The sequence below is a fragment of the Larimichthys crocea genome, chromosome III (assembly GCF_000972845.2).
Source record: "Larimichthys crocea isolate SSNF chromosome III, L_crocea_2.0, whole genome shotgun sequence".
In the NCBI taxonomy this organism is placed as follows: domain Eukaryota; kingdom Metazoa; phylum Chordata; class Actinopteri; family Sciaenidae; genus Larimichthys; species Larimichthys crocea.
Window position 1 is genome coordinate 19,871,198 of NC_040013.1, and position 26,766 is coordinate 19,897,963.

At 42.0% G+C, this 26,766-nt stretch overlaps 2 protein-coding genes across 2 annotated transcripts in view; one reads left to right on the forward strand and one right to left on the reverse strand.

The window, feature by feature from the left end:
* Positions 1–18,471, forward strand: LOC104919547 (protein FAM13A). The gene is made up of 21 exons (XM_019269300.2): positions 1–290; positions 1,046–1,247; positions 1,380–1,589; positions 2,299–2,479; positions 4,371–4,545; positions 5,203–5,321; positions 9,270–9,494; positions 9,981–10,101; positions 10,419–10,474; positions 11,089–11,146; positions 11,528–11,623; positions 13,017–13,221; positions 13,872–14,124; positions 14,363–14,495; positions 14,922–15,003; positions 15,699–15,934; positions 16,059–16,142; positions 16,261–16,365; positions 16,679–16,893; positions 17,009–17,110; positions 17,581–18,471. The coding sequence occupies exons 1-21, from the start codon at positions 261–263 to the stop codon at positions 17,705–17,707; spliced, it is 3,015 nt and encodes a 1,004-aa protein (XP_019124845.2). The 5' UTR covers positions 1–260; the 3' UTR covers positions 17,708–18,471.
* Positions 17,172–26,766, reverse strand: part of phyhiplb (phytanoyl-CoA 2-hydroxylase interacting protein-like b) — a 16,653-nt gene continuing 7,058 nt past the window's right edge. The window contains exons 2-5 of the mRNA XM_010731584.3: positions 24,931–25,127; positions 23,748–23,922; positions 22,074–22,191; positions 17,172–19,991 (exon numbers count right to left, since the gene is read on the reverse strand). Coding sequence (XP_010729886.3) covers positions 19,448–19,991; positions 22,074–22,191; positions 23,748–23,922; positions 24,931–25,127 — 1,034 coding nt within the window. The 3' untranslated portion in view covers positions 17,172–19,447. The remainder of the gene's footprint in view (positions 19,992–22,073; positions 22,192–23,747; positions 23,923–24,930; positions 25,128–26,766) is intronic.

The following is a 26,766-nucleotide window of genomic DNA, read 5'->3' on the forward strand; positions in this document are numbered from 1 at the left end:
ACTAGCAACATAAACAGTTGTTCCCAGGGAGCTAACGTCTAACGGTAGGAGGTAAGCTAACCCTGCTCCGGTTTAAACGGCACTTGTTTTTTTAATATTCACGGTTATCTGAAAGCACAAAACCCCTGAGATGTGAGATGCAATGGCGGTAATGAGTCGTACGTCGGACTTGGCGATAGTTTTTGAGACCGGAGCATCATGTCGAGGACGGAAAACAAGTGAAACATGGAGAGCTGTCCCGCTCACTCTGGACTGAAAACATGGGAGCAAGCGCTTCGGTGTCGCTCTGTGTAAGTGAAGCTATTTTATTACATCGTTCGCTGTTTTAGAGATGATTCTACAATAGATTACACTTTGTGTACGGTAGTTTCACCTGCTAATATTAGCTATGAAGGGCAGAGCACTTCTGTAACGGTGGTATTATCTAGTAACTCCACAATAAAACAGTCATTCTTGTGTTATAATATATATTCAGCTCTGGAGGCTTTCTAACTTTCTTTAGTGCCTTCACAAGTTGAATTTCTGGACGTATCTTTTTTTTTTTTTATCCAGGAGATATGCCATTGTGTCCCGGCTGGGTGCATAATCTTATTGCTAAGCAGCTAATGTAACTTCATAACATGGACTAGGTCAAGGATCTTCAGTGTATGTGGGTTAATGAAGGACATGACGTTCATAACATAGGGGTTAGATATTAATAATAATAATAATAATAATAATAATAATGATACATTTTCTTTCATAGGCACCTTTCTGTCACCCAAGGACACCTTACAATAAATGAGAGTAGACAGCAAATAACAGAAACAAACAAAAATAGCCATAAAAGTATATCGACAACATTAAAAACAGGACAAAGTATAATAGGAAAGGAGGATAGGATGGAAAAGGCTATTTTAAACAGGTGGGCTTTAATTTTATTACACTATTATTGTTTTAATTTATTACACTATGTATACTATGCTGTTTTTATTTATGTGTCCACAATAATTTAAGGATGATTTGATTTCATTCAGCAGCTGCTGCGTGTCCTCTTTCCCTGCAGAACGACCCATCTTCAGTGAGTATCCTGAGATCCACTGCTAAGGTCAGCCCAGAGCCCGTTACTCCCACCCTGGTTTCAGAGCCTGAACTGGCCACCAGGTGCGTGTTTGGTGTTACCTTGGAAACACTGAGGGAAGCCGGGCAGATGGTTGGAGGAATACCCTTTGTGCTAAGAGACATGGTTGAGTTCCTGGATAAGAATGGTAATTTTGTTACTCTTGTATCATGACGCATCTGCTATTCTAACTTATTTCTATCTCAGACATCTCTCCTTCCTTCTCTCAAACATCACCTGTATGTGTTTCGACTGAATCTTCTTGTTTCCTTTCCGACAGGAATCGAGCACAGAGGTCTGTTCCGTCTGTGTGGCTCAGTGGTGCGTACCAGACAGCTGAGGCAGCGATGGGACAGCGGAGAGAGGGTGGACCTGGAGCACGAGCAAGATGTCCCCACTGTTGCCTCACTGCTTAAACTCTTCTTCCGGGAGCTGCCCACCCCCATAATTCCCGAACCAGAGCGGAAACAGCTGGTCCTGAGCCTCAGAGGTACTCAGAAATCATGTTGGACTGACAACGTTGGGATTAAACTTTCAGTATACATGTAGGCATAAATTAAATGAATGCTGTTATTACTGTTTTTTAGATTTGAGCAAGGTACTGCCGCCCTCAATCCATCTGTCACTTTACCTTTGGACCCCATTTTAAAGATGGATAAGCAGTATGTGCATTAAAATGCTGAGTGACAGAGTAGGGAAACTGTCAGTGTGGGCCTGTTATTGGCAAAAGCCTGCCTGACAGAAGGGTCCTTTAGCAAGAGGTTGAATCCCTCACAGATTCAGAAGAAGATATTTATGCTTCTCCACTCTCCATTATATATATGTAGAAGTCTATCAAAAATAATTGCTGTACAGTCAATTAAGTAAATTAATATTAATGGTGGTGTAGACATGTTTAAACATTTTTTTGAGACACTTTATAAACACAGGTAAACTTAGATGATTAACGTCTCTAACATTAAAGGTCAAATGTTTGAAGCCAGTATGAGAACTTGTGGGATGGTTGCTATTCTCATAACAGTTTTTATTGGCAGTGCTTCTGTTTCTTGGTATGTTTCCACCTCTCACTTCTGCTTCTACAATAGGGAACAAGCCGTTGCTCAGACAGCAACAAGAGACACAGCTAGGGCTTGTGGGATGTCTTAAATGTAAAATGCATGTTATTAAATACTGTTTTGATGTTTTTTGTTTATTTTTAGGATATGCGGATGAAGCAGAGATGAACCAGTCTCTGAGAGAAAATCTTTGCCACCTCCCTGCTGACAACCACATTATTTTGTCTTACCTCATCCACTTCCTGTCCAGAGTCGCCTCACACAGCCAATCAAATCACATGCCTGTGGAAAATCTGGCAACCATCTTTGGGCCTTGTATATTCCAGTAAGTTGCTGTTGTTAATGCCACATTCAGATTCTCTCCAGACCTGTAATGGGACACAAAGTTCTTCCAGACAGTTCAGTGACTTCACTGTATAACTGTAAAATTGCTTTGCTGTATATACATTTTAAAATGTTGGTTGTCACACTTAGTTTTGAGAAGAGACACATTAAGGGAGATTCATCTAAAAGCATGACAACTCTCAACTCTCATTTGTTCACATCAACAAATGAGAGTGCAAATGTTCCGTCCCAATTACTGGAAGTGAACGCTTATGGTCTCTCTTCAAGCTTGTCTTTGTCAGTTCCAGATGTAGAAAAAGAACCCCACTTTGTATGTTAGTCACGAACGCAACCTCCTGTGTCTGGTGCAATTCATCAGGCTAAGTGGTTATGTGTCTGTTGCATTTTTCCACAACTGAACCACTAATTTGGGGGTGGACTTAGGTTTGTCACAGAGGAAATGGGTGTGGATTGCGGTTGATAACGCGGGGCATGGCACACGAAAAGACAGACGGACATAACGGGTCATCAGGATTTTGTCAGTTGCTTCTCCCGTCCTGTTTACAGAGACCAGCCATCACTGTAAACAATCACACAGTCTCTAGGGAGACACACTTACAATTAAGCGTGTGTTCAGTTTCTGCCATAGTGGAAAGGACTATATATATATATATATATATATATTTAGTCAACACCCTTTTAACTGTGTCCCCATCTTTTGATGTCACAGTCTCATCTGTGTCACCCCTGTTAACGACATATCAGTGGAATGTGGAGTCTGTCACGCCGTGGGGTCCTGGATATGAGAAGAAAATGTCAGATGATTTATAGCTGGAGGAAGAAGACTCGGTTTCGGGGTGTGGAGTTGGCAGCAGATGCTTGGAAAAAAGTTGGGGGTGGGTTTGGGTTGTGGTAGCTGCAGAGAGTTGGAGAACATCCTGTGCTTTTTGGTTCTTGTTCCACAGGTAACAGAGAGGAATGGTGTAATAGTTTGAATGAAACGGGTTTGAGAATGAGATACATGCTGCAAAAACAATGTTGAGCCTAACAAAGCAATAGTATCATTTAAGCTTCATTTAAGTACATTATTTTTGGATGTGTTTTAATGCTTATTCCAAAATTTTAATAATATTTCTGTCAGTTTAAAATCGGTAGATGTAACATGTAAAGGACAGATCATAAAACTGAATGACAGACAGTGTAGCACATGCCATGCAGCATGTGCAAAGCCTTGCTTGGCAGTGCCCCCCCCCTTCAAATAACTCATAGGCATATTTGTCATCCAAGCCCCTTCATAAACTGCCTGTTGCCCTTGTTTGTGTCTGTTATGTAATCCACGTAACAGGCCGTTCCTGTCCTGTCATTGCACCTGACCCACCTGTCTGCTATTTAATCGCAGATCTATAAATACTCAAATTTTTCAGATTCTCTTCCCTGATTATTTGCCACCTTAACCTTTACCTACTGTATATATATCAGTCATAAGCTAAAAAAACAACAACCCCAGAATAGATGATAAAACAACAGCACGGCATCTTGAAAACAAATAGTCCGCTTCCACGTAAACATGTGAAGACTATTTTGGTCCGGGGTGGCCCTCTCTAAGGTATTTCAATGTCATGACTACAAGCTGCACATGTATCTGAAACTGGAAGTTGACAACGTCAAGTGAAGCTTCTTTTACGCCATTGTCTGTTCATTTTTTGTGAGTGAGAAATTTATTTTTGTTTTTAATTGCTTGAGTGGTTTTAATTCATCTACTCGAACTTGACCGGTTCATCTCAGTTCACTGCTGTATATGGCCCTTCCACGAGATGGGAACCTTTTCCATTCTGTTTGTTACAACATTGTACAAATATTGTATTGTTGTTTCCTCTCTCTTCTTCATACAGTGTTGCAGCAGGACCCAGGATGCTGGAGGAGCAGAGTGTGTGCAATGCCCTGTTGCTCCATCTTCTTATGCATCAGGACGTTCTTCTTCCAGCCGCAGCTGAGGACACAGTGGCCTCCTCCATCGCCTCCTCCTCACCCCCTCCTCCTACTCTTTCTGCTCTTTCACACTTTGAGGTGAACCATTTTTTCCCCCTTTGACGGAAATTGTTATTGAGTTTTATGATATGTCATTTACATATTCCAGTAACTGAAATCATTGCAATACTTACCAAGAAACTATTTGAACTATTTCACATTCATGCCAATCTTTGAATCATGTAGTGAAGCCCTAAATTCCATTTCAAAGGTCTTGAATTTGTTTTACGTGCATGCATCCATAGATAGTAAGACAGTTGACATTTTACAGCTTGAAACTAAAAGTGAGACTGCTGCAACAGTGGATTGTATACACAGCCACGGAGCTCATCAGCAAGTGTAAATTTGAGCAAAAACATAAATAAACTTAATAAGATTAATTATCGTATCCATTAATTGTTTCCCACTCATCTGGTCCCAAGGCTTGTTAATTGACATTAATTATAATTATATCACCAGAAATGATTGTTATAAAGTTGGGAAACATGATATAAATGTCAGTAAATTCATACTCCTACCCTTATTGTCCCTACTGGCTTTCTGTTTTTCCTTGACTCTGTATGATCATTCAAATTTACATTCAATGTGACATTAAAGGTTTTATAAAAGTCAAATTTAGTTTAGTAACACTGCAGAAATCCTGTATATAGTACATGTAAGTAACGCTTTGAGGCTTTGTTATCTCTCTGTTTGCAGGTCCGACCCAACAGCTGTTGCTCGGAGCGGAGTAGTGTGGAAAGATTGGATGGAGAGACCACCTCATTCTCAGTGACGTGTGCTTTTAACCAAATCAATAATCAATCACAACCCAACAGGTACTGTCATCCCCTTAGCCTCAGTAACTTTGCAACCGCACAACATAGATAGATGAATTACTTATGTCCATGCTTGCTGTTTCAAAACTGTTCTGCCTTAACCACTGTTAAACCATCGTGTGCTGTGAGTATACACAAGCCTCTCCCTTTACATGTCTTGTCCTGGGCGAATAATTAGGACCTGACCTTTTCCCTGTAGCATTTCACTGTGTGTTCAGCATCGTTTAGTCAGTTGTCAGGTTGGTAGTTGTATCACTGGTGATAAGGCTGAGACGTCATTCACAGGGAATTAAGGTCACCCTCTGGGAGTCTTTTACACTCTGCTCATGGAAGTCTCAAACATGTTAACTGGCGTCGTTTTTATCATCGCTATAGGTTCAGACGGGGTTAATCAGATGTGAAAAAAAGAAGTCGACCAGCTTCATAAGACTAAATGACTACAGATCAGTTATGCCTTCATTTAATATCTTAGGGCTGTTTGATTTCTGTGCACTAATGACGGCATGGTCAGCAGGGGCAGATGACAAATTGCTGAAAATCTCATAGCAAACAGCGATGGCTACACCTTCCTACAGAGTGCAACACCCAGTATCTGTAGTCACCAGCAAAAGTTCTGTTCCTTGAACAGATGACTGGCTTTTCAGTCTAATGGTAAGTAAAAATAGCATCACAATTTTGCTGCTTGAAGAAGCAGAGAAGTGGAACAATGGCACATTGGTCCCCCAGACAGAATCCACATACTGAAGGCCATCTGCTTTTCCCACATAGAACTTGGAAGCTACTGTGCTAGTTTCTATTTTTAAGTAGTGAATGTTGGTTGCCGCAAGGTTTCTACGCAGACACTGAATTACATTGAAATATTTTCTATTCCTGTCCGCCCCAAGTGAGCATGTGACATGGCATCCTCGTGCGTTTGCTGATTAATTCTGTAGGTGTCACTCATGTAAATGAGCATAGCTGTGTGTCTGCTGTCTTAATTTGTGTTTGTGTGTGGATGGGAGCTCTGCTCTGAGCTAATAGAAATGAAAACAAACCGTTATTTGAACCAGACGTGGTATCACTAATAAAAATTCTTTTGGACTGAAGGCAAAATGAGATATGAAGGTCACGGATATTCATAGGCAGCCAGATGTCAGACTGGCCAGACCGCAATCAAACTACCTGTCAGTTTAAAGAAGAGTTCTCAGTAGATGTAGTTCAGGTCAGGTCTAACAGGTGGCATGAAATGTGCAGTCATTATGAGCTGACATGGGAAAAGGTTGGTGGCTGTCCAGGTCTTTACACCATCAGACACAGTCCTCTACCCAATCACAGCTCACATCGATGCACAAGACTCAACTCACCTGCCAAATGACTGTTTTTCCTTCACCTTCAGACATTGAGACAATATCGCTTTGTAGCCCCAAACAAGAACAGTTTATCTCTCCTGTCACTCCTACACAAACAGCTACAGATATTAGATTCTTAGCAGTAAATTATGTCACACCTGCAAAGGAAGGAAGGAAGCCAAGCCTCATACCATGCTTTGCTTCTCAGCCGTTTCTAAGTGGGTTTTATTTTCACACTTATAGGACAAACAAATATCAATAATTTTCCATTTAACAACTTCCCACTCTCATCTGTTTATCACGGATAAGATGCTGCATCATTCCAACTGTCTGTCTTTCGAGATCTGATACATTGTCTGAAATCTAACACACAGCTTTTCCTCCTCTTTCTACTTTCTTATCAGTCCAAGTTCCTCCGTTAAATCAGGGGCTCCAGATTAAATAACGACAGTAAATACTGGAGTGTGGAAAAGTATTTTGTTCTTGTACCATCATGACAACAGCAGCAACACAGGATCCAGTGCTAGTAACGTCGTGGTTCATTAGGTTTATTTTGGTATTGACAATCGGTTATTTGCTTCCACGCGTCACACTAGGATTTGTCACTTGGACAACATGTCTGGCATTTGCATGGTGTTACGTTTGGTCGTGTCTGGACCTCTATGCTTCCCACTAACGTCACAGTCCATATTGATTCTCATCTAATTATACCCACAAACGGGTTGATTTCAAAACAAGTGTCTGTTTTCCGTCTCTCACCGGCTACATGGGTTAATATTTCAAAAGCGCTGATTTAATTCTAAGGAAAAGGGCAGATAGTTTTCAGCCAGATATTTTTCTTCAGTAATATTTGACAATAAATCAGTCACGTATTCCTAAAATGTCTAGATGTATAGGTCAACCATTATTTTGATATAATAAGGTTTGGTGGTTGACACACATGATTAATCTTCCCTGTGAGGTCATGTTTTTTTTAAAGGCAGTAATTCTGATTACACGTGTCGTGTTTAAATTGGTGTGCTTGCTCTTATCTGGCCTACTTCCCCCTATATTATAGTGCTAGAACTTAATAAAAAATTTTGACCCCAAATATGACCGTTGTATATGAATTTATGCCCGCATCTGCGTGTATGTGCGCTTGTATGTAAGAGTGCGTGTGTGTGTGAGGACGGATAATTGAAGGGGATGGGTCAGCTCTCTGCCCCCGGGGGTCACTTTTTTTGGTTCACCATCAAATCGACATCTGCGCTCTCTCTTTTTTTTTAATGTCTTTGGCTTTCTGCGTCCCTCCGAAGCATAAAGATGATCACTGTCACATGCAAAGCCTGACTGCTGTGCAGTTTAGACATTTCAGCAAAGGATGTTTTCCTGTCTCGTCTGCTTCAGCATCAGTGACAACAACCATGGGTCTACAGTGCTCCACAAGTGAGTGAGATAACGCATGGTGGTCTAAGAAATCTGAGGTTTGAGAAGCAGGGGATAATTTGTGCATCTTGCATTTGAAGTTACTGTCGCCTGCTGTTTTTGTCTTCTTTCCTAGTTATCCAAGCCAAGTTTGGCTTGTTTTTGGTACATATAAAAAAAAGCTCTGTGAATATAAAGGATGTTTGAGGAAGCAGAAAAGTAATGTGTTTATAAAGCAGGCTGCTGTCAGCTCGGCTCATTTTTTTTGACTGAAAGCCGAAGCAGCTATCATTAGTTTCCTGCTGCTGCCGCACTGACCCATCTGTTGTAGGTTACAGCTTTCAAGTCATACACCGCTTTCAGCAAGTACATGACCGATGGGCTGTTTTTGGTTCACGTCGCTGCAGATCAGTTGTGCTTGTTTTCGCTGGGAGCAGCTCATTAGAGCTTCATGAGACGTGTCGTAGTGTAGCATTAGATTAAACACTGTTGATTCGTGACGCGCTTGGATGTTTGTTTTGCAAACTACCAGGTGCAGAGGACAGCAGTTTCCTCAGGGATTCGTTCTTAGACATTCTGCTCTTAACTCTTGTTAATCCTATATTTTGATACACTTGACATATGTTGTTTCAGATGCTACATGTATTGTTAAAATATTTGTGTAATGTTCTAGTGATTTTGTTGGAATCTTTTATTCTTTCTTTACCGTCATCAAGTCTATCAGTATCTCTATGTCTTGACATCTTTGATGTTCCTCTTTCTTTTTCTCTTTTCACTCACTTTTTCACTGTGTTTCACACTTGTCTGTCACTCTCTTCTTCATTTTGTACCACTTTCTCATAAGGCATAACATGGCATTACCAATGCTTTGTAGACCAGAAATAAACCATAAATAAAAAGATCTTTTGGGTTGCCAGGTTGTGAGAAATCCCATTGCCTGGTATTTATCCTCCTCCAGTGTGACATTTTCTTTGAAACATTGGACTCTCTTCTTTAGCTAGCCCCTTTGTTCTTCAGGAACGCCTCTGTAACGAACCGTTCAACCACTTCCCTTCAAGATAAAAGAGCCACAGACCACCTGGACCGAAATATATTTATGAAGAGCGTGCTTAAAAATGTGATGAATTCTTGTACGAACCCTATAAAGGACATAATCTCCTTCTGTGTAATCACCCTTTCTGTCTATCCCACTCTCTCTCTCTCTGTCTCCCCGCAGTCCTGACACCCTGGTGCAGGGCTGTGAAACAATCTCTGACGTCAGCACTGACATTCAGAAGCTGATTCCAGACCAGAAGGCTGTGGAGGAGAGCGGTGCATGTACAGAGACAGGCTGCGTGCTGTCCTGCCCTGCTGACCCGGGGTCAGAGCAACACGAGCACCAGAGCAGACCATCTCAAAGCATCCAGGGAGAACCAGCGGAGTTGGAGTGTACCACACGAGGGTAAGCGTTTCTTTGGTTTTGTCTTTCACATCATTTTGGGAAGATAAGAAACATTTGTCCATTTACTCCCTTTCTCCCTGCCTTTCTCAAAACCCACACACCGAACATTTAGAAAGTGTGTATCTGTGTGTTGTGGAGGAATTGCTGAAGTCAAAGGTCATTGGTCAGGAGAGAAGAAAGTGTTCAGGAGCCTCTGATGTCTTATGCTGTAATATTTATTGACGCTCGGACAAGGAGAATTAGAGACACTCTCAAAGTTCATCAGAAGTGCCTGAGTCGGTCTCACAGTCTGCCCAACTCATGCTGGTGGATCGACTTTAAACCCCAAGATAACACCACAAATACTATACGCCCAGAATTAGTCAAAAAGAACTAACTAAGAGAGCTATCTATTATGTCTAGCGGGACAACATTAGGTCTCTTCGACATGACCCTGTCTAACCTAAGGATAGAAAATGCCATAACAGTGTGTTTCTTTATCAACAGGCTATTTTCAAATTACAAGAAGCCACTCTGTACCTCCATGTCGCAGGAGAAAGAGGAGGAACAAGTAGAAGAGGTAGAGAAAAGAAGACCTTCCTCATCCACTGAGGACAACAGTTCAACGGTGTGCATTGTTGATTTTCTCTTACTTTGTTTTCCCCTTTTTTCATTCCTTTTTTGTTTTTCTTTCACATTTTTCTTCCTCTCCTTTTCCTCGAGGCCATTAATCTGTGTTTCCAGCTGTTAGCACTCAACAACTCAAGCTGTGAATCTCATTCGGCAACAACTGAAAAAACTGAAAAACGACAGCTGCTGCCTGCTGCTGCCTGAACTGCAAAATGCTTTCTGTGGAGTGCTTAGCATTTGCCTGAATGAGATAACAAAGCACAGTTGTGCTTTAATGTTTTAAGTGGAAGGTTAAATGACTTTGTTGTTTTTCAGGCTTCCACAGATACAGCGAATGGATCACAGCGTAAAACCCAAAGACCGACGGAGAGGTGAGAGGAGGATTTCAGCAAGAAGACTACATAAGATGGCACTTTGTTTCTGCTTTTATATCAGCAACAATATGTTCATTTGTCTTGATGGATAACATCCAGGTGGAATAAAAATCCTCACACTTTCATTTATAAGACGCAAGCCAAAGATGAGATAAATTAGATTTAATTTGATCTGATTCCTGTTGCTACAATTGTTGTCATCCCTCTCCACTACTGCTTGGTTTAGTTCAGCTCATCTCTCAGACTTGTAGTCAGTTGAGAAGTGGGTTATTGGAGCAGTGTGCTGCTCGCAGTCATGGTTTTTTATAATGTTTCTAGTCCAAATAACACTGACTTGCCACAGGGGCCAACTAGCTATATTAGGCCAAGCTAGCGTGTAGGCATGCTGACGTTTTGTTTTTTGTTTTGTGCTGCAGGACAGGTCATCTCAGTTATTCCTCATTACTATCAAACATTAATAAGCCATGACCTTAATGACAATGCCAGATAACCACGAACAGATTTGATACAGTATTGATTTTGAATACAGACAGACTTTGTTTGTTTTTTATTCTAATACTTAATGTGATTTTATTGTGCATGCCTGGTGTTGACAGACTTTTGTTTTTCAGCGTGCCGTGCTGCACGGAGTACCAGACAGAAGACAGAACCACAATGCCCGAGTGGAAGGTAAACAGGCCTTAGGAAGCGTATGGCTGCCATCTCCAAATCATTTCCACAGGGCTCTCATTTAAATTACAAGCACAATACACTCAGGTTGCCTTTTTTTGTTTTGTTTTGAGGGTCACACAGCTGGATAATAACAACAAGTTAAACTTGAAAACATATTGGTCTTGAGATTTGCTAAAGAAACTATAACTGAAAAACGAACTTGGTCTTTCGAAGAAGAGCAAGAAAAAGAAATTCATCATTTCTGTGCTGTGTATGTGTCATTGTAACCTACATATTTAGCATGTAAGTAGGTGTGTGCGTGTGCCCACACTAGTGTGTGTCAGTCAGTGGACTTCAAGAATGAGACTTCATCTGCACGTATGCTATCTATTCCTCCAGGGGAGAAGAGGAGGAGGAGGAGGAGGAGGAGGAGGAGGATGTGGTGGTTCTCATGACAGACACAATGATTGCAGAGGCAGGAACAACAGCCATGACGTAAGTTCTCCTTCCCCACAGTCTTTTTAGATACACAAATTAACACTTTCTTAAGGATGGGCGTATCTATGACAACGGGTTCGCTGATACCTCCAGTGATTGTGTGTGTTTGCGCGCTCACCTGTATGTTTATTGCTGTGTATGAGCTGGCTTGCCTGTGTGTGTTTTTCTTCAGTGATAACAGCCACACTCCTCCTCCTCCTCCTCCTCCTCCCTTCCATCCCCCCACCTCCTCTTTGTGACGCACAAGGCAGTTTTTTTTTTTTTTATGAATGAACCGCCGAGGGGGGTGAGAAAGGAGAAGCCAAGCCCTTATCTGCTGCTGCTGTTTGATGATGCTGAGAATGATGTCAGAGCACCTAAAAAAAACAAAAAACAAAAAAAACTATTATTATTACAGCCTTCCCACTGAGCTAACACATCTTCCATCAGAATTCATTGCATGTACACCTACACGCACCCACTCACACCGAGGCAATCCGTTACATGACTCCCCACAGCTCCATAAAATAGACTCCTTTGCTCGGTCTGACAACGTTGCCGTGGAAACGCCTCGTCATATAGAGTGCCTCTCTCCTCCCTTGCACACACACACACACACCCCACGCATGGACATGAGCGGTATTCCCGCCACCCCCCCCTGCACCCGCTCCCGTCTTCCATGCATGTTGAATAATGCATGTGGAGGCAGTTCAGCGGCAGAAGTGCCGGGAATGCCGAACGGAAGGATAACCATGTGGATTTAGGGATTCTCTTTCTGGCATCAAGCTATATTCTCGTACGCTCGCACACCCACAAACACGCGGATCCGGTGATCTGGGAGTCACATTGATATTGTTGCTCATCAGGGATCCCACGCTGGATGCTGATGTATGTTGAGGAACCTGACTCTGCTTCTTGTCTTGCTGGTCAAATGCCTTCCATGCTGACGAGGCGCACAGAGACCTGAGGAGAGCTACAGCAGAGGAAAGTCTGCGTTTGCATTGCGAACAATACCTCACATGTGCTGCTTATGATCACGGCTCTGTCGAGGAGTATTTGAAGATCAAAGATTTGCTTTTGTTTTTTGAGAACTTCCTCATACTTCTGCCACCCCCAAAGCACAGCTTGCTCATAGTGCTGTATTCTGCCTTTTGACTCATTCCTTCCTCAGGAGGACGAGGCAATCACTCATCTCACTTCATCTTGCAACTCTCTGCCAAGCCACGCTTCAGCGCCAGAATATTTCTTTTGACGCGAGAGACTAAAATTATTTCACAGGACTTCGCAAGATTCCCAAGCAGCATGTGAAACACTGAAGACTCTCTCCACGCAAACTACGACACATCTTTCAGGCTTCTCCTGTCTCTGCCTGTCTGCGTCCCTTGAAGCAATGTTCTGCTTCTGTTTCCAGAGCCCTTCTCTCAAGCTACAAGCCCTGGAGGGTGACTTGGGATCCCTGCCACCAACGGGAGACCCCGAAGCTCAGGATAACCTACCTGCCCAGCAGCAGCAGCCTCTTTCTACTGAAGAGCAGAGTCTGACCCACAAGCTGCTCCTCCACCTGCCACCCTCGCCACCAGCTCAGGATCAGCAGACGCTCGAGTCATCACAAGCTGGTAAGACAGTGATAATGAAGCACTGATATACTGAAAAGATAATATTCAAGTTTCTGAACTTGGTTAAATAGGAAATGATGTCTGTGCAAGAGCCATGCTTCATATAGACCATATTAGTGTCTTTATTTATAGTATCTCGTTCATTATCTATTTAGATTCAGAGTGTCGTCCTCGCTGCTGTAATTCCTTTGGTGCATTTTAAATAACAGTCAGTAAATCTTCACAACGTCATTGTTTCCCATAGCTGGGTGTGTCATTTCTTGATAACAGTGAACTAAGGTACGATACTGTTTCTGTTGCATCACTACACCATGATGTGACATGATGAATCGGTACATATATTCAATAATATTTCATCTTTTTTTTAAATTGTAGATACTGTGTGACTGTAATGATCCTCTTATTTCCATGTCTTGAAAAAAAATATGAGTAACTTGAATAAGAAAGTACTAGTTGTCCTTCTTTCATTCCTTCTCTCCCTTACTGTTTTCTCACCTTCTCTCACATCTCTCGTTTTGTCTCCTTTTTTTCTTCCATCCTCCCTTATTAAAAAAAAAGAAGGCATTTATAATCCACCAGACTCAAATGAAACATGAATATTGTAGATTCCCTTTAAGACTTTCTCCTTCATCTCTCTCTCTCTCTTACAGTTGACACTCCGTCCCCTCATTCATCAGCATCCAGTCCCGTCCTCTCCACTGCCTACCTTCTCTCCGAGAGGATTTCAGGAAACGACACCCTGCCGAGCCCACCGGGCACTCACACCAGCCCACTCCTCTCCCGTTTTACCATGAGCGACTGCCCTGTTCCCTCGCCGCGCTGCCCTAACCTCACTCACAGCCTGCGCTACAACCTAGACCCTGATGCAGCCCCATCTCCACCGTGCTCACAGCCCATACGCATGTAAGGCAACTGTTTCCTCACCAACTTTATTTGGGGAACAGTGGCTCACAGATGGGATAGCCTTAAATGTTTTTGCCGTACTGCTGGGCCACAAATAGGAAGTGGTTTGAAAATATCTCAGATATGCAGAGTGGAGGATTTCCGGCATGTTAGAACATGGCTAAATGTACATTATGGTTCCATAACATGGAGAAAGTCAAGAGTTCAAGTAGCTAGACGTGTGCTCTTCTGTCTACAGGGCTCGCAGCAGTGTTCATACAGAGCCAGACGAGGGCTCTGTGTCCATCTCAATGCTCAACAGACACATTCACACCCTGAGGAAGAGGATCAGGCGTTTTGAGGAGCGTTTTGAACAGGAGAAGCACTATAAGGTGAGGAGGAGGAGGAAATCCGAGCTGCTTGGTCAGCTGGATTCTCTTGAGTCATGTTAAGTTTGTTATCACCTCAGAGTGTAATGCTCAGTGCTGCCTTTTCCCAAAACCAATTAGAACCAGCTCTGACAAAGGCATGCGAGGGATTTTGACTTGTTTTTTTTGTGTGTGCATGCCCCGGCCGGGTGTGAATTAGCTGTGCCTAAGTTCTAATATGATGCTGTGGATGCTAACCAGAAAGATCATGCTAGAATGAAGTACTCCCTCTAGTGGTGCATTGGAAAAATGACATTTGACGTCCTTGGTCATCTGGTTAGACAACAAAAAATATTGGTAAAAAATTTGAACGAAGTAAAAAAGAAAATTTCCAGTGCCTCTGTTCTGTCAGTGATGTGAGTCTTGTGATATTTTTTTTAATTTATTCAGCCAGCCCACAATGACAAGACAGCACATCCAGAGGTGGCCAGACTGATGAAGGAGCTCATCAAGAGTCGCAAACAGCTTAAAGGTCAGTTACATAACTACACGCTCAAATGTAGAAATAATGATTGCGCTGGTGGAAGAAGTATTCATTCTGCAGGGAAAATGGCCCCTGTGACTGACATATTGTAATATATGATATTATGAGATTGTTAATAATGACGCATCAGTGCCCGAGTGCCATTGCTCTGTTGATTAAGATGGAACCTCTTGTAACTCTTTGATATACAGTTAGTTTATTGAAGTGGTTTCCAATCTGAAGGGATGTGAAATGATTATTAACAAAGGTAAATTTGTATTTTTGTGTATGAAATATTGAAGTTTAACCTCTTTGGCCCTTGAGCTGTTATTTAAATAAAACTATTTGAGGGGTTTAGAGGTGATCACTCTTTGGTAGAGCCACTTACATGTGACGTGTGACAGGGGGCCCATCTAGACACTGTTTTTTTGTAAGGGGCCTAAAGATGATTAACTTTTGACGATGCTTTGTATTTTCTAAGCCTATCATATGGTTTTAATGTATGTTTATCTTGAACTACAGCTTTTAAATAAATGTAAATGAGTAGAGGTGTAGAGTAGCATAAAACAGAAATATTCAAGTTCAAGAATCTTAATGATATAAATATAATTTGTATGTTTACCAGAGAACAGAAGTCCATATTTTGGACTGATGGTCCCTGTTTCCATATCAGCTTATTTTTCTGAACTGCTGTCCTCTTTTAGAGCTGAAGCTGAGACAATCAGAAGAAGGTGTTCTGAGAGGACAGGGAGGCTCCAACCCATCAGCTGAAACATGCAGGACCAACACAGACCAGAGGGAGGCAGCACTAACGGGGACTGAACTGCAGCAACTTAACAACAACAGCAACTCCAAGCCAAATGTGGAGGAAACGGTCAACGTTATAACCAACAGACTGAAGGAAAGACGACGAGAGCTGGGCCTGCCTGACAACATCAAGGTTGGTATTGCAGAAATGTTTTCGCCACATGCACCAATATTGTAATATGGCTTTGGTGCTCTGATTTCATGGGATAACGTACTGACCCTGGATAAACAGACTGATTGCCTGTCTGTATGTGTAGGAGATGTCCCATTTCCAGATGACGATGGAGAAGACCAGCCTGCAGAAGTGTTTGCTCTATTTTGAGGGTCTGCACGGACGACCGGTAATACTAGCCTGTTGTTCTCCTCTCCTTATATCATTTGTTTGTCTCTTCTTTTATATATATATATATATACCACCACCAATAACAAAGTGGTCTCTGTCTCTCTGTTTCTCTTCAGAGTACCAGGCAGGAGCGGACTCTGATGAAACCTTTCTACGATCGGTACCGCCTTGTTAAGCAGCTGCTGCTTTCCTCCGCTTCTGCAAAGGTCATTCCGACCATTGTGAGTAATCATCTTGTACTGAATAAAAAAAAAGAAAAGAGATGGCTGTGTTGTAGAGGAGGATGAGATCTCCAGAACTACACAAACCCTCTGTATTTCTGTCATGTGACCAACTTACCATGCCCTCTGAGGCCAGTACAGAAGTGTGTTGCTCTACAGCCATCTAATGGCCAGATATAAGAACTACACCAAATTATTAGACTATATTTGGACAAGCATCTATACGCTCTGCTTCTATATGATTCACTACTTTTTTTGTCAGATGCTTACTACAACAGATCATTGACCGCTCTGTGTTTGCGTGTCTGCGTAGGAGGAAGAGGACGGCTCCGATGAAGAGCATCCCAAACAGCGGAGCCCCAGGCCGCAGCCTCTCTGGGTGAAGTCTCCCAGGTGTTTGTCTTCAGATGAGTCGCTGCATCTACCTTCTCTGGAAATGTCTGAAACACCTCTGGTGTCCCCGCTGGAGGAGGTGAAGAGTTTTCAGCCGCAGATCGTCACCATGGCAACACTACATGAAGCTTCCAGGTAAAGTTTGTGTGTGTGGCATCAATCAAATGAATTTCCAGTTTATTTTACCACTCAGAATGAGCTGTTAATATATTCAGATATCTAAGAAATGCTTTGATTCTTTTCTTCACAGACAGGAATTACTGGATCACCTCAGGATGGCACGATCAGAGAAACGCAGGCTTCACCAGGCGCTCCGAGAGTTTGAGGAGCATTTCTACACACAGACCGGCAGGTATAGTTCACACACACACACACACACACACCAAATGACACACACCCCACATGTAAACTACTTGGCTTTTGAGTTTTTATTTTGTCTTTTAATAAACTGGGAACATTTGGTTTCCAACAATGCCTTGTGAAAAACAAAGAAAAAAACATCCACAAAAGAAATGTCATTGTAATGGTACGACAGTGTAATGCACACTCACTTAACGTTAATACAGCACAGAGAGCTCAGGAAAGAGACGAAGAGATAGACGTTTGCTCTGAACTGCACACATCCTTTGTACTGTACATAGTTAGTCCTCCAAAGTAAATACATTAGGTTTTTTGATTACAATACACACTGTACAAAGCTATCTGAGTAAGGCAACATAGGGACTATCAACCAGTTAATGGAAGCTGCTGCAGGTTGTTTCAAACTACTGAAGTTTTGCCTTTTGTTTGCATCTTTTTTTCCCCTCCACGTTTTGTTAACAGGACTTGTCAGAAGGAGGACCGTGGACCAATGGCGGAGGAATACTGCCAGTATAAGAACCTCAAAGCAAAGCTCCGTCTACTAGAGGCCCTGCTCAGTAAACAGCAAGACTCAACCAAGACCAGTTGAGTTAACTCACAGTGGGACTTTTGTCTTAGTTAACAATCGTTTTTTTGGAAAATCCGATTGTGAAGCCGGTGGGCCTGGTCTTGTTTCATGCCATGCTCATTGAAGTTGATGCACTTTACATGAAGAAAACTGATGGATCTTGGTGGCAATCTGAGTTAAACTGCAGAGTTTTTATAGTCCCCAAAAACACATCCCTTGTCATTTATGACTTATCCTAATATACACTTGATGTAGCAAATGTATCTAATGTAGCACTAATTTATGTCAAGGATGAGGAGCTGTAACAACTTTATGTTAGTTACATTAGTAAAGATTACTGTACATATATTATGGCACTTTGTTACTCGCTTTTCTATCGGTGCCAAAATACAACTCTTGCACAGCTTTGTCCATAGTTAATGTGGAAACTGCATTTTTAAAAAGTGCTATCTTGGCAAAGAAATGTGTAAGCTTAAATGCAGTCAATGAGACAATCCTGTAGTTTTTGTGCATGTCAGTTTTTTTTTTTTAGTCCTACATTGTGCTATGATAGGTATTAAGAATTTCATAATTGATCATCGCCTTGGAAAAAAGTGTGAACGCTGGCATCGTAGTGCAAGTTATATCTGCTGTCAAATTTGCGTTTATCCCCCCTGTTTGACCTGTATGAAGTTAATGCAGTTGTTGACAATGATCAGAGCTTTTGACATTGTGCACTTCTGGTTTATATAATTTTCTATATATATAGATATGAATGTATCAATAAAAATAAATATTTTTTCACATTTATTCTGCTAAACACAGTTTATGGTTCTACTTTCTTTCTTTCCACTGACTACGATAAAATAAGAGCGACTGTTGCAGAAACGGTTGATATGGTAGAGGTACTGACAGCTTTCACACTCATGCTGCACAGAACTGCATCATGCTTTTTTTTAAAAGGTTAACAAGTTAACAAGTAGTCCACGCTTGGTCGTCAATGACTTAGTGAATACACATTTTAGAGGCTGTTGCATTAGTACTGTTAAGATTCCACAGCGGTTTTCATGTCTGGTTTTTTAATACCTTTGGTATAAATAAAGATGACTCTTGATGCTGCAGCCCTAGGATATCGTAGTACCAGTCTGTGCCACTAGTCAGAGGTAAAAAGAAGTTTGAATTGTCTACTGTAGAATGAGAACCAAACTTTTTCTAAAACGTCAAACAGTCGAAGTAATTGGAAAACAGCAAAATGCTTGTCCAAACAGACACTCGATTAACAGCATATCAATAATAACAAGGCAAAGGTCATTAACGAAATATGGGACAACTTATTAAAATAAACAACAGGAAATTGAATTGAAGCAGCCCGTGTTTGTTAGTACAGTTAAAGGGTTTGGTCAGTACGCCAGTGTTGACTTGCAGGATGAATGGATGGATCTGTGTTCTTGGTGTCCCACGTTTTGGATTGCTCAGTTTTATGTATGTTTTCAACATTTAGGTTAACCCTTTTCACATGAGGAGACATCGGTGCAGGTGTCAGAGTGTGTACCTCCCTATTTATTTTTTTCTTCTTCCACTCTTCTTTGGGAATGATGGTCTCTCAAGATTACAGAACGGTGTCAGAGATATGTTGGTGTGCATGTCTGGGAGCCTACTAAATCTGCTGCTTCATGCATGTGTTGGTCTGCTTCATCAGTACATGTGGACTTCCTGTGTGTGTAGAGGCCAGTCACCTCCAGTCCTTCCCTCTCTTTCTCTCTCCTACGTTCTTGCCTTTTCTTAGCGTCCCACACTGATGTTGCAGGTCTTGCAGCTGGGGTCCTTCTTGGCATTTACTGTGGACATACTCATCAGTTGGTGCCCGCTGATCTCGGCCACCGTGCCCAGTGCCAGGTCTAAAGGCTCCGTGTAGATCACCTCCAGGATGACATCCTGGGCGTGGTGAAACACCAGACTTCCGGCGGCATCTTCATCCTGCTTGCAGGTGAGAAAGCGGTTGTTGGTGATGTCGAGCGCAGGAAGCCTCTGCTTACAGAAGTCGTCGCCCCTGGAGCCCTTCGGCGCCAGAACCAGGATAACGTAGTGGTAGGCTGTGTACATGCAGTAGAAGTCTCCAAAGTACAGGTTGGTGTTGGGGTTGAAGAGCGCGTCGGCTTGAATCTCAAAGCGGTGGCGGCCATAAGGGGAGTCCTGTGGAGGCTTGCCCGTGTTGAACTCTGTGTTGCAGCTGAAGAAAATGCCCTCCAGCTTGCCACTGATGGGTGAGCCGTGACTGCCGCTGTTGTCTTTCACTGACGGCAGCATCCGGTTCTCCTGCGCCTCCCTAAAGTTTGTAAAAAAAAAAAAGAAAATTTGCTGTCAACAAACAGCACATATGTTATCAGCTTCACACTCAATTTTTTTTGGGCTCCCTCTCAACCACTCAGAGTTTTGATTTTGATTTTTTTGGAAATGCCAGAAGGCGGTAGCATCGTTCCATCAAGTTTCATTAAAATATCATCCACAGTGCTCGAGACAGTTTGACACATGGGAGAAAGATAATTAAATGTGTAAGCTGCAGCCAGTCCGAGACGGATGGCACAATAAACAGAGTGAACGCTCAGTATAGAAGACATATCTAGTTTCTGTAATGGCCTTAGACTGGTCAAGTTTGTCTCACGGAAACGTAGTGAGAGTAAAACAAAGATATTTATTTCATATTGTGACAAACTGATAGATAAAAGCATCACTGCTGAACATTCAAAGTGACTGTGGCAGCTGCATATCTTCCCCACTGAGTAAATCTGGGCTCCCAAGCTCCAACTATGAATTATAATTATACTGCGCTCACACCAGAAGTTGTCATAATATTCATAATTGATGCTTTGTTGTGGGCATTATGAAATTATTCAGCTCCCACCCCAGGTCACGGGAGCAGAGGCCTCATCAAGCAGTAATGTCAGTACTGTTACGCTCCACACGATGGTGCAGTTTAACAGAAGGACTTTCAGCAACTCAGCGAAAAAGGGAGAGGTCAGTCTGGATGACGTCATGCTGCACAGCTCCGACAGGATTGTTCACAAGCTTGCAGTTTAAAAACAAAAACCGTGTGACAACACCATTACAGGAGGAGGACTAGACAGGAAGTCTGACCTATAACCAGAGAAAATCCAATCTACACTGTAAGTCAACAATTCTTCAGTAAACAACTCTAGGAGGCTACCCCGGAGTTGTTTCTCTCCCACGCCTGTCACACTCTCCTCCAACATTAAAACAGACTCACGCAGCTTTTGCTGCCTTTCTCCCACATTCCCTAACAACTGTCTGACAGAGTTACAACAAGCACTGGTCCTTTGCAAAGAAATGCAGAGGAAAAACAAGTATGTGTTGCAGAGGAAGTTGCTGCGAGAACCAATTTATGACTGTCCACATTGTTATTAGGTAGAGCAGGATGCCACAGTAGTTTGGTGTACTGGATTTATGGGACTAATCAATGTGCAACTGCACCCTTCAGCTGAATCTCCATTTTTCGCTTGGCTCCAAGCAGGTTTCTGTTTAGGTTTAATACATAAGCCCACAGCTGCGCGGTTTCATTATGCTGTTTGCAGATGGCAAGGTGCTGCAGTGATACACACACACACAGATACAGAAATGCAGCACTGTCCTGAGAAAGATTGCATTTTCACTGCATGATCAATAATATACTGTCAGCACCACAGCATTATTATCACAGTGTATTAGCACTATAAGCAGTGCAACCTCAGTTTAAAGGTCATATTAGCAAGTACTGACACGTAGTGTCATAATAATCTGAGGTCAGTAAGGGCACCAGGTTATTAAGATGATGTGAATTTAATGTGTTTTATGTTCAAGATATAAAAAACTCATTTAAAAGTAAAAGTTTTATAACACAACTCTGGCAGACATGGTTAACTCAGCCCGATTATTCTCGAAAAAGCTTTAGAAATTAAGAACTTCAGGCTCTCAAGTACTCAAGTACAGAAAAACAGCAACAGGCAATGTGAAAAAGCTAAGCCGTTAATCACTTTTAAGTGGCAAATTAAAGTCAAATTAAATCTCAGAAATAAAGATTTGTGATGTGTTCACTGGCTTCACTCATTTCGATTCCAAACGCAATAATACTCCTGTTTATAGAAAATGACAGTTCTGAACACACAAAGTTAGAATTGGATTACATTTGATTCATAATAAATATTCTGGATGAAAACACTGTGGTAAAAAAAAAAAAAGCTAAAGTTTCCAATGTTACCAGAATTCTACATTAGCAAAATATAGTGCAGCCAGAGACATTTTAAAAATGAAAGAAACTGGAGAGAAAGAGGAGAATAAAGCAGCATAGACTCTTAATAGATCAAGACAGCTTAATAGATGAATACACAGAACACAACTACGGCTGGCTGCCTACCTGGCGTGGTCGAAGTACTCTTTATTCTGGTTCCTGTAGAAGACGGAGAAGCGCAGCATCCGGCCAGCGATGACCTCCGCCTTTTCTAGCAGCTGGTTTAGATGCACTGTGGAATAATCTGGAAAAACAACACATATATCATCGTGGAAAATATTAATATGCTGCCATCAGGAAGATCACAAATGTTATTAGTAGAAATTATTTAATTACAGAGAACAAGAGTGACTGTGTGCACTGGCTAACTCATCCTTGACTTCTTCAGATTTGCAGCATGCAATGACTCAGCGTTTAGACCACCAACATCATTTTCAGTAAGTCCCAATGTAGATTCCTTCCACTCATCACCATGTGAGCCGGTCTGCCAAATGGGTGTGGATTTAACCCAAAGAATATAATACCTTTCATCATAATAAAGACTCTTTGTTATATTCCAATTTTCCTACAAGCGCAGAAACGCACTGACAAGCATGATTTGAGGAAAGTCCGCCGGTCTTTCATGCAGATGTACCTTGAATTAAAATGAAAGAGCCATGGGTTTAGCAGCAGCATCTTTTGATCGATGGCATCATTAAGCTTTCTCTTTCATCAATTTCTCCCACTAAACCTTCAGCGCACAAACTCTACCCCTGCCTGTTCTCCTTCCTCCAATCACATCCATTTCACAGCTGACCCACCCTCTCCGATTTAATTCATACCATCAGGATGAATTGTTATACTGCATGATTACTGATACTTTTAATTCCCCAACATTTATATTTGTATAAATACCATAGACAGTATAAATATGGACGTCGTATCTGACGTCACCCGTAGGTTCTTGAAGAGCTCTATGTGAGGCTCAGAGTATGGTGACATCTTGGCGGTCCTGCCTGCAGCCACGCTGTTAATTATGCGTAATTTTATAATTTCAGCACAGTCGTCATGAACGGGGACGTAAGCTATAGAGACCAAAACTGTTACAACCAGGCTGTAAACATGTTTATTTCTACTGTGAAGTTGGGCATTTTACCATGGGGACTTATGGAGATCGACTCGTTCTGTAGCCAGCCTCAAGTGGCCGTTTGAGGAACTGCAGTTTTTGTGTCAGTCCCACCCTGGCTTCACTTCGTAGCCACAGAAGTCAACGCTTGCAAAAAATATCAGCAAAACTAAGAAACGCTCCCTCTTGACTCAGCTGTACGTTTAATGTTAAGTAGCGAATGTTGGCATGCGTACATGATGAAGATCATGGTGAACATTGCACCATCCGTTTGCATGTTAGCGTTGTCATTGTGACCATGTTATTATTGTTGACACTGGTCTGAACTGCTGCTCTTCGTCCCTCTCACAGCTACCCCTTCTGATAAATTCCTCCCTCCCTTTCCAATCACACCTCCCCCATCTTCCCTCCCCCACTCTAAGCCTCTAGCCTGTGATGTTGAACTCGTTGACCTCTGCATCAGGAGATGTACAGCACAGCGCCCTTTTTTTCCCCTAATCCTTCTTTTCCCCCCTCCGTCCCTTCCTCCATCTCTCCATCCATCTTCCACTCCACTCAGTATAAATTAGCTTCCCTTTAGTATTCTCTCCATCCTTTACATCACTGTATTCTTGTCCAGCAGTTCTGTTTGCAGTACAGGCAAAGATCACAGAAAATGTATGTAGTCATGGCACTGCAAGCTGCATGTTACTCACCGGCAGTGCAGAACTCGATGATCTCGCTCCACTCGGAGATGGCATAGTCCCCGTCAGTCTGTTTTGATGCGGTCTGGACGGCCACAGTGTACTCCGTGCGTGGGCTCAGGAACCAGTGGCCCCGAACCGTCATGGGCAGGGGCACTGCCTTGGCAACCAGCTTGGTAGGAACATCCTGGACGGAGAGAAAAAAGAAGGCGGATGATGACAGGAAGGAATGAGTCAGTTGCATGCAGAGACTTACAAACACCTACAAACATAAAAGTGGTGGACTACAGTTTATACCCGTGGCTGCCTTTTGGTTTGTGTATGTACACTATTCTCCCCCCTCAAGTCGCAGTGGGCCTTAGCAGCTCATTGATTGGACCAGGAACCCCTGCCTAGCAACAGAGTCAGCCCATTAATCCACCAGCACTGTTGCTGCACATCCAAATCAAAATACTAGTAAGCGGTTGCCCACTAGAGCAGGTTAGAAAGAGGAGAGACACTTTGCTCCATAGCTCCCAGGAAGTGACTGCAGGAGGAAAGGAAGGAGGCTGATGAAACAAACCAGATCACAGACTATCCACTGGAAGAGCTCAATCACTCTCAAGCAGAGTGATATTAGCCTATTAGAGCTCGGAGCAACAGCTTAATATGGAGTACTTTGAACAAATCCACCTTGATTTTAGACTTTCTGCCCGGAGCACAAAAAGAAAGAAAGCTTGGGGTAAAACATAACGTCCCTGTGTTTCGGTTTAAAATCAGCTGTTTTTGTTTTCTAACATTAAGGATTATGATACCTTCAGATGTTTATAGTATCACAAGAACTATCTTCGTCACTATTATGATATTTCATAATGGTGATGACCATGAAAAGACCAATGCCGTATTTTCTTTTTCTTCCCATTTTCTCTCTGAACAATATGCTGAAGGACTTCATATTATCAGGTTACTTTTAATATTTTGCTTTTACTTTATTGTGATAATTTTGGTCGCCCGGTAAATGCTGGTTAAATGAGTTTCTCTTGATTAATAGGGGCACATTTCCAAGTTAACCCTATCTCTCACACACACACTATATATATAATATATATCTCTATATATCTATTATATATATAATATTATATATATATCCATATCTCATGCTCAGAGACTTTAAGTGAGTCATTTCTGTAGTTTCACCTTTAAATTCAAGTGTTACCTTGTGTTTGAACTTGTTTGAGTTTTTGTTCTCCTTCTTGTTCAGGTCAATGAAGTAGTGTGTGATGCGCTCCTTGCTGCGCGCCTCCATGTCCCAGCAGATCTTGAAGGAGTCGCAGGTGATGTTACTGATCTTGATGTTCTGAGGAACAGGGAGCTCCTCCATCTCAGAGATGCTGCCGTCCTGGGATTTACTTCCTGTGTAGTTGAAAAACAGAGAGAGACGTTGATATAATCAGTGTCATATAGGAATCTCTCTCTCTCTGGATTATGTTCCTCGGTGTACACATGTTGTCTTCTGGCCACAAAAGCGTATTTAAATTTGAGACAATGGTTGATTTTTCATTTTTAATCAATCATTTTTGTGTCATAGGACACAGATCAGTGAACGTAAATCAAATTTTTCATTATCTGAGACACATATTAAGTCTTGCATCTGTGCCGTTTATCCCTCTGAATGATCTTTTTATTCAAATTTCTTCCTTACTGACTACAAACCTTCACACACTCACTCGCAGAAATTATTCCACGTACAGTAGCATATGCAATGTATCATACGCACACACACAAAGAACTGCCTGTGCGGCTACCATATGTTGCCATGGAAACACATCGACCCCCCCTCAGTACAAACACACCTATCTGCTTCCAAGAACATACGTGACATTAAATATTTCAAACGCTGCTGATTCAATTTCCTCTCAGCAGAGAGGGATCCATTTATGATCAGCAGTGAGGAAAAAAATCAGCTACTACACTGCAGTTTAAGTTGGGTGAATTTCAGTTGTGTGTGTATTTCGCCTAAACAGGACGGTCACTACAACATCGTTTTCCATCAAATAAGTTGATTAATCTTACATTTCCCTGAGCTGCATGGATCTCATGTATTAGTCAGGTCCCTGTAAGTAACACAACATGTAGCAAAGGCGTACGACCCAAAGTGCACACTGAGGCCAGCGCGAATGTCACAACACGGTTGAATGAGAGCTTTGTAGTATTAGGATGAATATAGATTTTGCGTCACGCTCTGAGACGCCCACTTGGCATCACAACAATGTGTTTTCTGTGCATGCTCCGGGGTCTAAACACGAGAGTGAGTAAAATACAAGAATGCAGAATTTAGGAGTAACGCACAACGCGACTGGACTCTATAGAGAGGAAACAATGGCAGAAGCAGCGGAGCATGGAACGTCCATCTCCGCTCATCAGCTTTGAGCGAGATAAAAGAGAGATCCCCATAATTGGGATGTGTGGACTCTCCTGTCTCGCCTCCTCACAACGCTCTAACAGTGGGACATTTGTAGGAAATAGCCAAACACCTAGTGAGTTGAAAACACCTAAAAACCTTAAATCATGATTTTCTTAAAATAATATTCATAAAAGACAAATGTGTGAACAGATCAGACCAGACTCTCCCTGTTACCACTTACGTAATCACTAGTTCCTAATCACAACTAAATTACCAAAACTAATCATCTTTAACCTTAATAGAAAGCTGCCCATGATGAATTAAACTAAATATACCTTGAAATCTTTGAAAACAATTTGTTCTGTAGATCTTCATTCTACAGAAAGTCATTGTATTTCAACATAGGATTCATTATCTGGATTTTAGAGGCACGGGGGTTACACCTGTAAAAATGCAAACAAGCCAGCATGTTCTAATGGCATTACTCTTTGCTCTCAGACCTGATGCGTACGCTTTCACCTCTCTGCTTTGATTTGTGAAAACATTTTGTCCTGCTGCTGGTCCACATTTAAATCTCATCTCATTATACTTAAACCCCACTGAGCTGATGAGGTTTTGGCTCAGACTGAGAGGGTCAACACGTGACAT